Source organism: Choristoneura fumiferana, chromosome 22 (assembly GCF_025370935.1).
Source record: "Choristoneura fumiferana chromosome 22, NRCan_CFum_1, whole genome shotgun sequence".
Lineage (NCBI taxonomy): Eukaryota > Metazoa > Arthropoda > Insecta > Lepidoptera > Tortricidae > Choristoneura > Choristoneura fumiferana.
Window position 1 is genome coordinate 3416545 of NC_133493.1, and position 9664 is coordinate 3426208.

The window sequence follows — 9664 nt, forward strand, 5'->3', positions numbered from 1 at the left end:
ATGAATGTCTAATGTTGTATAGATTACGGAACTCTTCGTGAGCGAGTTCGACTCGCACTTGGCCGATTTTTTATCTATGTAACGGAATCTTTAAATATGATTTTCATCAACTTCTTATTGCCGTATTGACATGAAACTTGGTAACTATGCGTAGTTCTGAAGATAATAAAATAATATGGTACCTACTAACAAGCTGGCCTGATGATGAAGGTATTGAAACTCTAAGATAGAACAACATAACCTAGCCGTGTTTGAGCTTGTTAGAATAGTCTTAGAGTGGGCTTTGACCAAAAATGGTGTCTAGGATCTGCTAATGGAGCAGCAAGGCAGACATTAGGACCCCACACGATCAATCAAAACCTAACTGTCCTTGGGACTGTTAGAATATTTTATAGATAGTTTTCTGGGAAATCTCTTTTGTGACAGTTCGTCTCATATTATGTTCTCATCTTTTAGAATCTTAGTATATTAATGAGGACGAGCTAGTAAAAAGTTGCACTTGATATACCCCCCCCCCTCACGCTTGATTCTGCCTCACTTTCTCCCCCTTCAACCTATTCCTTCTTTTTTTCAGAAAAAACGTCCGTCTTGGGGAATACGATACTGAAAAGGCAACAGACTGTGTTGAGTTTGAGGGTGGTGACGAGGGTGACAAGGAGTGCACCTTGGGCCCCGTTATCATTCCAATTGAACATATCATCACACATCCAGATTACAAAGTATATGCTCGGAACTTTCGGAACGACATTGCGTTATTAAGATTGGCTTCCATACCTGAGTACACAGGTAAGAGACAGTAGCAGGACGTTACACGTTAGGTCTGCCTTTGTATCACAGGCCTACTACTACTTTGCGATGGCTCTGACAGACAGACAGACACACAGACGCGTGTCTGTATAGGCCTGTGATAAGAAGTAATTATACAAAATGATCTGTTTCTTTCTTTAGAGGTACTTTAAAACCTTAAAAAGGTGACAACATGTTGCAACATCTTATTGGAGAATTATAGACCCATCTGACTCTTGAGCGACGTGTATGTAGTTTTATGTCAATCCAATTTATATAAGTGTAAGCAAACCGATTTTATCAAAATTCTTGTAAAACCCAGTGGATCGCATTAATAATACATTCATCTATAATTCGAGTCTTTTAATTATATATACGTAATACGTACACGTATACTTAATCACTTTTTTTCACCAAAATTCACTTGATTTCAATATTTAATTATCATTTGAAAAATCTTCGTCAAAATCTGACGTTATTTCTTGAATGAAACGTGGGTATAATCTGTAGTAGCATAGACAAGCGTAGATGGTGGAAAAATTGGCATTTTAAAAATTGATTAATGCTAGATCAAGTAAGAATAATGCAATTTTAATACGAATCAAACACGAATACAATACAATAACTTTTAAAACCTACCTTACCATACCTTTTTAAGGTACAATTGAAGTTACACTAAACTATCCTAAAAATAAATTAACTATATATACAGTTCCCCCAAGTCTTGTCCATTATACTTAATATTTACTAGGTAATGACATATAAAGTGTAAACAAAGACGCCATTTACCCGACCATAGACAGTTAGTAATGTGAAAACCTAGAACCTAGTGCAAAATCATTAATCTGTTATATAAGTTTATTTACGAGAGTCATTTCATTACGAATTATGTCGAAAGCAGGTTTGATGACTTCCAGCCTCCCACAAAAGCCGTGTTCGAGCTTTGGCTCGCGCATCACAGAATTTTTGATAATTTATCTGCGAAGTCAGTTACATTTAAAATTTACTAGCTTTACCTGGAACCTGCACACACCTGCGAAGCAATTCAGTGGTGTGTGGAAATTTCCCAATTCACACTTGGCCCGCGTGATAAATAAATCCCGGCCGTCTCATTCTGAGAGGACCGTGCCTTACTGCGAGACGTATGTAAACCGGAGAATATTTATTTGTGCAACAAGAGAGCAAAGTCGTTTTTTGGTACGAGTGTTGATTCAAACACACGAGATGCAAAAAAACTTTGGTCTCGTGTGATACATACAACTTTTCACCTGAGCAGCGAGAACATTCAAATTAAAGGTTAAAATAAAACCACATATAATTGGAAGACAAAAAATATGAAAAACTTTAAAATATAATCTGATTGTTGAGACTGTTGCTTGCACTGTTGTGTTTCGGCGTGGAGAGTAAGACAGCTGGTGATATTACTGGCACTTGAGGTATCCCAACTTAGGCCTCTAGGTTGGCAACATACCTGCAATACACCTGGTGTTGTAGATGTTTATGGGCGGTGGTGATCTCTTACCATCAAGAGACCCACTTGCTCGTTTGCCATCCAGTCGAATAAAAAAAAAGTACTTTATCATATTTAAAAGTTTTTCTCAAAAATGATTTATACAGTCGCCATTACATCTTTAAAAAATACTTAAGAATGCCAGACAACGATCAAAAGTCTTCGGTAAGTAGAAAAAGTATCCATACTTGTAACATCATACTTTTTAATACTGCAAAAACATCATCTTTGGGTCATTAAAAAGGTTGAACAATAAACTTATAATTTTTAAATATGATTTTATTAGAATTTCTATTGTTTGAAACGTGAATATAAATAGATTACTTGCACATTCATTCAATTTAACAAATATTTTGATCCAACTTTAAGAGCGTTTATACCTGCTGAGCTGGCAACGTTGCATTTTTGTTAGTTTTTCTCGATTATTCCAAAAAAATTGAATGAAAATTAATAATGTTGTCTGATAGAACCCTTCTTAATACATACATACATACATAAAATCATGCCTCTTTCCCAACGGGGTAGGCAGAGACTAGATCCTTCCACTTGCTACGATTCTGGCATACAACTCTCGCTTCCTCTACATTCATCAATCTAATCATGCATGCACGTCGGTTTAGAGTACTCCTGACCCGACCTGTCTTCAAAACGTCCCCGATTTGATCGTGGTACGTTCGTCTAGGCCTTCCTCTCCCAACGTTCCCATTCACACTCGTCTTATAGATCTGCTTAGTCAATCTGTTTTCATTCATTCTCTCAACATGCCCAAACCATCCAAGCATCCCTTTCTCAATCCGTGTGACTATACCTTCATTTACACCACAGCGTTCCCTTATCGCACTATTTCTAATTCTGTCACTCCATTTCGCACCTAACATACTTCTTAACGCTCTCATTTCTACCGCTTTTATTCTACTCTGATGCCTTTCCTGCCACACCCAACTTTCACTTCCATACATGAGTGTTGGTACCAGCACCCCTCTATGCACAGCCAGACGAGCTCTTTTGGTGATTTTCTAGCTATTCACAAAGGTGTGCAACGCTCCATTCACTACGTTACCAGCCTTTACTCTCCTTTCAATATCACTTTCACACTTTCCATCCCTAGTAAACATAGATCCCAGGTACACATATTCATTCACTTGCTCCAAGTTTTCGTCACCAATCCGGACACACACTTCCGTTACGTTCTCTTCCTTTTCGAATACCATAACTTTCATCTTTTTTACGTTCACTTTCATTCCCTGTCTCTCCAAAGCATCATTTATAATAGTTACCATCCCTTGCAAATCCTCAGCCGACGATGCAAGTAATACTTGATCATCGGCGTAAAGAAGGCATTTGATATGTAACTCATTCATTCTCAGTCCACGATCACTATCTTTCAGATCTGTCAAACAATTATCCATGAATATGTTGAGCAGCCATGGAGATGCTACACATCCCTGTCTAACACCTTTTTGAATGTTAAACCATTCAGTATACGCTCCGTTTATTCTAACACAAGCACTGGAGGGAGTCCTCATAGAGAGACTTCAGTGCTCGAATCAGACCACTGCTCACCCCATGCGCAAATAACGCCGACCACAGTTAATTCCTCATGACTTTGTCATAAGCCTTCTCCAAATCTACGAATGCGCAATAGACTTTTTGGTTTGTTGCCAAATATTTTTCAGCTATGCACCGTAAGGAGAAGACCTGATACATCCCATTCCCTTTCTAAATCCCGCTTGCACATCCCATATTCTTTCATCTATTTTTGTCATAACTCTTTCAATGATCACTTTAGCATACAGTTTGCCGACAACGCTGAGAAGGCTTATGCCGCGGTAATTTTTGCAGTCTTGCTGTGACCCTTTTCCCTTGTAAAGTGGCACGATAACGGCCTTGCACCAGTCTCCTGGTACCCGACCGTTCCTCCAACGTATGTTGAAAAGGCGGTACAACTGACTAGCCACCACACCCTGCTCAGCTCTCAGCATTTCGACAGACACCCTATCATATCCCGCAGCTTTCCCTGTTTTCATACTTTTCAGCGCTTTCATAATCTCTTCCATATCGCTTTCAGGTTCACCTTCATCCACTTCAAGAGAAGGTGCTTGTATTTGTGTAAGAGCGTCTTCTCTTTCAAAATATTCTTTCCACCTTTTCATCACACATTCACTTTCACTTTTAAAATACTTCCTGGCTCCTGATTTTAGATAGCTCCGAGTGCGCTGACATCCCTCTTGCTAGTCTGATTGATTTCCAAAATGCTTTAATATTTGATTGCAAATTATCAGAGAGCCTTCTGTCAAACTCATCCTTTCGCTCTTCTTTCTTTCTATTCACCACATTTTTGACCAACCCTTTCATCATTTTGTATGCCTTCCTTGCCTCTTCTATATCCTCAGATGACGCCTTTTGCATTCTTTGATTAGCTTTTGTCGCTAACCAATCCAGCCATGCTTTCTTCTTTTATCACAACCTTTCGCACATCTTTATCTACCCAATCATTCTTCCGCATTCCTTTTTTCCTTATTTAGTCACGCCACAAACATCTACTGCAGGTCACTACTTCTTTAAATGACTCCCATAAACTTTCAATTTCACATTCGATGTCCATATAGTCTACCATTCCATAATATTTCTTTCAATTATCTTCTTTATAATAATTTTGTAAGGTCTATTTTTCGCAAATTCAAATATTCTATAGTCACCATGATTAAGTTATTTTTTAACATTTATCGTCATAATGTTACAAATTCAATGCCGACACTCATAATCGGGTATCCAGAATGCCCTTTCAATCTATTATCACAAAAACGTAATCAATCATACTTCTTACATATGAATGTATGTGCTAACAGAGTATTGCTTCTAAGATTTTTTCTAAACATAGAGGAGCAAAAACCATTTTCATAACCAATATTATCCGGGCTGCTAGCAAAAAATAATAACATCGAAGGCTTAAGGCAGCTACGCTCCGCTTCGCTCTGCCTAATCCTTCTAAACCTAACCTATCCGAGTCGCTTCTGCTGCGAACCGTCTTGCTCGCTGCTTCGCTCGCTCGCACAAATCAAATTGTTTTCAACATAAATACGGATAATTCCGATATTCAGCCTAAGAGAGCCTAAGAGGAGTCTGGAACTTTCAAATGTATAAGTTAATGTGTTCTGAGTAATTATCTATAGCCTATCATATTATGGAAATGGTTTCTTAGACCTAGACACTTTAGGCATTAAAACGATATGAGTAACAACCGTTAGTACGCTGAAATATATGGCTTAACTATTTCTTGATAATTATCGTTAGATTTGAATTTACAGTTAAAAAATGTATGACTTTTGTGATTATAGAATTTAATATTATACCCATTAATATTAGAGCTAATAAGCATTAATTGAACAATAATTATGACTAGTGATGTTTATGTTTATAAATTAATGGATATCAATTTCTGACCATCGAGATTCGGACTAAAAATGTATGGGAAACAAAGGGATCCTTTTGTATGCCTTCCTTGCCTCTTCCATATCCTCAGATGACGCCTTTTGCATTCTTTGATTAGCTTTTGTCGCTAACCAATCCAGCCATGCTTTCTTCTTTTACCCAAACCTTTCGCACATCTTTATCTACCCAATCATTCTTCCGCATTCCTTTTTCCTTTTTTAGTCACGCCACCAACATTTACTGCAGTTTTCACTACTCCTCCCTTAAATGACTCCCATAAACTTTCAATTTCACATTCCTTGTCTATCTCAGCAAATAGTTCTCTCAACCTTTCAATATATTCCTCTTTCACTTTATCTTCTTGCAAATTTTCAAGTTTTATACGTTCCAGATTAGTTTTTGGTTCACTATTCTATGTCACCATCGTTTGAACATATTTTTTATCCGTGATAACACCAGGAAGTGGTACAGACCAATGACGACACCCCGGTGAGCTCGGTATCCAGAACTTGCCCTTTCAATCTATCATCTACAATTCACGTAATCAATCATACTTCTTACATATGGATGTTCTTATGTGCAAACAGAGTATTCGCTATAATAAGATTCCATTCTAAACATACTCTAGCAAACTTTTACCATTTGCATTAACCTCTCATCCCGAAGCTGCCTAGCACCTTTTCATATCCATCACGCTTCACACCTACCCTTCCATTAAAGTCCTCTAACATTATAATCCTTTCATTATCCTTACACTTCTTCAGAACTTCTCTCATACTATCCAAAACTCCTCTTGTTCTTTTTAGCTGCTTTAGATCCACTCGCACCCAAGTCCGTAGGGCATACACCCCTAGTACAAAAATACGGATAATCCGATCTTCAGCCTAACCCAGAGGAGTCTGGAACTTCTTAATATATAAGTTAATGTGTCTACTCAATAATTATTCGTGTTAGACTCTTATATTCCTTAAAAATGAATTGATGTTTATGACGGTTTTTAAAGAATATAAGTCTATAACGAATAATTATTTGAGTAGAGACATGAACTTATATTAAGAAGGGTTCTTATCAGACAACATTATTAATTTTCAATTCAATTTTTATGGAATAATCGAGAAAACTAACAAAAATGCAACGTTGCCAGCTCAGCAGGTATATAAGCCCTCTTAATGGATAGGGCAGTATACGGAACGATTTAATTAAAAAAAAACAAGAGCAGTGGCTTTCTACAACGAGGTTGCAGGTTAGTATCTATAAGCTCAGATCTCGATTCGACTAATTATCGATAGACTAAATCGCGATTGGACTAGATAATTATAAAGCCCAAATCTCGATACGACTAAATCGCGATTGGACCAGATATCTATAAGCCCAAATCTCTATTAGACTAGATATCGATTTCACCGTGTCTCTTTGGACTAAATCTCAATTAGGCTACATTGCCATTTGACTAAATCGGTATTGGACTATTTATCACGTTTACTACAAATAAATACCTATGACGCACACATAGGGTGAAGTCACATCTATCAGCATTGGATCGCATTTTGTAATACAAAAACGCAATATTGTATGAAGTGCGTCCGCACCATACGGCCACTCGCAGTAAAAAAAAAGTTTATCTGCATCCATCATGCTTACGCCTTTACCTGTTGTTATTATGTAATCCTTCTTTTCAAACAAGTGCACGGCCACTTGAAATATAAGATTTTCTTTGCGTATTTCAAAGTGAGGACAAACTCATTTACAATTTCATGTCATAATTGTGTTTGACTAATTAATTTCTGTTCAATATGAATAATTCAAGAGAAGAGAAAAACTAATATTCATTAAAAATAAGAAAAATAATACTGCTCTTTTATGCGATGGCTCTTTTATATTATTATCAATTGGCATGTTACTTATTTACCAATCGGTCTAAGATACGAACTTCGATTTTCGAATTTTGTAGTAGCCTACTGAAGTCTATAGCGAATTCTGCTGCTGACTGTAGTTCAATCGAGAAACGATCAAATCGATATCTAGTCGAATCGAGATCTGGGCTTATAGATATCGAGTCCAATCGGGATTTAGTCGTATCGCGATCTAGTCAAATCGAGATTTGGGCTTATAGATATCTGGTCCAATCGCGATTTAGTCGTATCGCGATCTAGTCGAATCGAGATTTGGGCTTATTGATATCTGGTCCAATCGCGATTTAGTCGTATCGCGATCTAGTCGAATCGAGATTTGGGCTTATTGATATCTGGTCCAATCGCGATTAGTTGTATCGCGATCTAGTCAAATCGAGATTTGGGCTTATAGATATCTGGTCCAATCGCGATTTAGTCGTATCGCGATTTAGTCGAATCGAGATATGGGCTTATTGATATCTGGTCAATCGCGATTTAGTCCTATCGATAATTAGTCGAATCGAGATCTAGTCAAATCGAGATTTGGGCTTATGGATATCTGGTCCAATCGCGATTTAGTCGTATCGCGATCTAGTCGAATCGAGATTTGGGCTTATAGATATCTGGTCCAATCGCGATTTAGTCGTATCGCGATCTAGTCGAATCGAGATTTGGCTTATTGATATCTGGTCCAATCGCGATTTAGTCGTATCGCGATCTAGTCGAATCGAGATATGGGCTTATTGATATCTGGTCCAATCGCGATTTAGTCCTATCGATAATTAGTCGAATCGAGATCTGGGCTTATAGATACTAAGTTACTAACCCGTTTTATTATTTCACCTCGTGTTTTTCTTTTTCAATTTGTCCTTATTAACTATAATTAATTAATTATTGAATATTTTTTTAATGCTAAAGCATATATTACTTATGTAACTTGCGTGACAATACAATAATCTGTTAGTGACATCCTGGTAGTCTGGCCAGGATCGTCTCCACAGGACGGAACTCTTCAACATTTAATAGCATCGTCTTAAATTTGTTATGCAAATGTAGTTTTGGTGACAATACAAGTACAGTTACCAAAAAGTACAGTCGGCAAAAAAAGCTTGTATTAAAAATGAAATTCTTACAAAAACATTTCGATTTATTTTAGTCTGCTTACTTAGTCTGTCTACCACCCTGACGAACATGCGCTGAGAGGGGTGTCTTTTTTTTGTAGCAACTACACCATTAATTATATTATTATGTGTTTTTTAGCTATATTATTGTAGTTGTTCAAAAATAAAATATTTTCTATTATATCCAATAGGTTTTAGTATTATTAGGTACCAGGAAAGGACTCCTTTAAGCGTCAGTTATCTTACAGAGTTCGTCCGGCCGATATGTCTACCCACCGTAGACAGCACAGGGAGCTTTCAGGGAGCGAGCGGCTGTATACTGCAGGATGGGGCGATCTCAGCAACACGAACTCTCGCACTAACATCAAACAACACGAACAGCTGCTATTCAAGACATTGGAGGTAAGTTAAAAGTTACTTGAACTGAATCTATTGCATTTTTCTTTTGGTTGCTATACGTCTGTAGTATCTCCAAGCAAGGGCTGCGATCAGCCACCTGCGGAGACTGTCACTTATTGCCAAATTTTAGCAACCTCTTCTTCTTAGTCTTTCACTCTTGACAGAGTGGCCATGATCATGCCTCGGTCGATCGATTCCTGCACCACCGCAGCTCTCGCGACGCGTTTCCAAGTAGCCCGATGTCTGGCAGAGTGGGAGCAATCGTTTATGTTAGAGTGCGTCACAGATTTGATGAGGTCTGTCCACCGTGTCAGAGAACGCCCGCGAGATCTTTTGCCCTCGACCTTACCCTTTAGCGACCTACGATAATTTTAATTTTAACTTTAAGCAACATATGGAAAATACAAACTTAAATATAGATGCATAGAAAAACCAGAAAAATAAGGCCAGCGCTGGGAATCGAACCCAGGTTCTCGGCATTCCGTGCCACGTGCTATACCTTTACACTCCCACTGACACGAATT

The 9664-nt window shown here is 37.9% G+C and overlaps 2 protein-coding genes across 2 annotated transcripts in view; one reads left to right on the forward strand and one right to left on the reverse strand.

The window, feature by feature from the left end:
• The window catches only part of LOC141440176 (cell adhesion molecule Dscam1-like), a 267224-nt gene that overhangs the window by 98275 nt on the left and 159285 nt on the right, over positions 1-9664 (reverse strand). The window lies entirely within an intron of this gene.
• The window catches only part of LOC141440489 (phenoloxidase-activating enzyme-like), a 41493-nt gene that overhangs the window by 4650 nt on the left and 27179 nt on the right, over positions 1-9664 (forward strand). Inside the window, exons 4-5 of the mRNA XM_074105016.1 lie at positions 575-786; positions 8990-9143. Coding sequence (XP_073961117.1) covers positions 575-786; positions 8990-9143 — 366 coding nt within the window. The remainder of the gene's footprint in view (positions 1-574; positions 787-8989; positions 9144-9664) is intronic.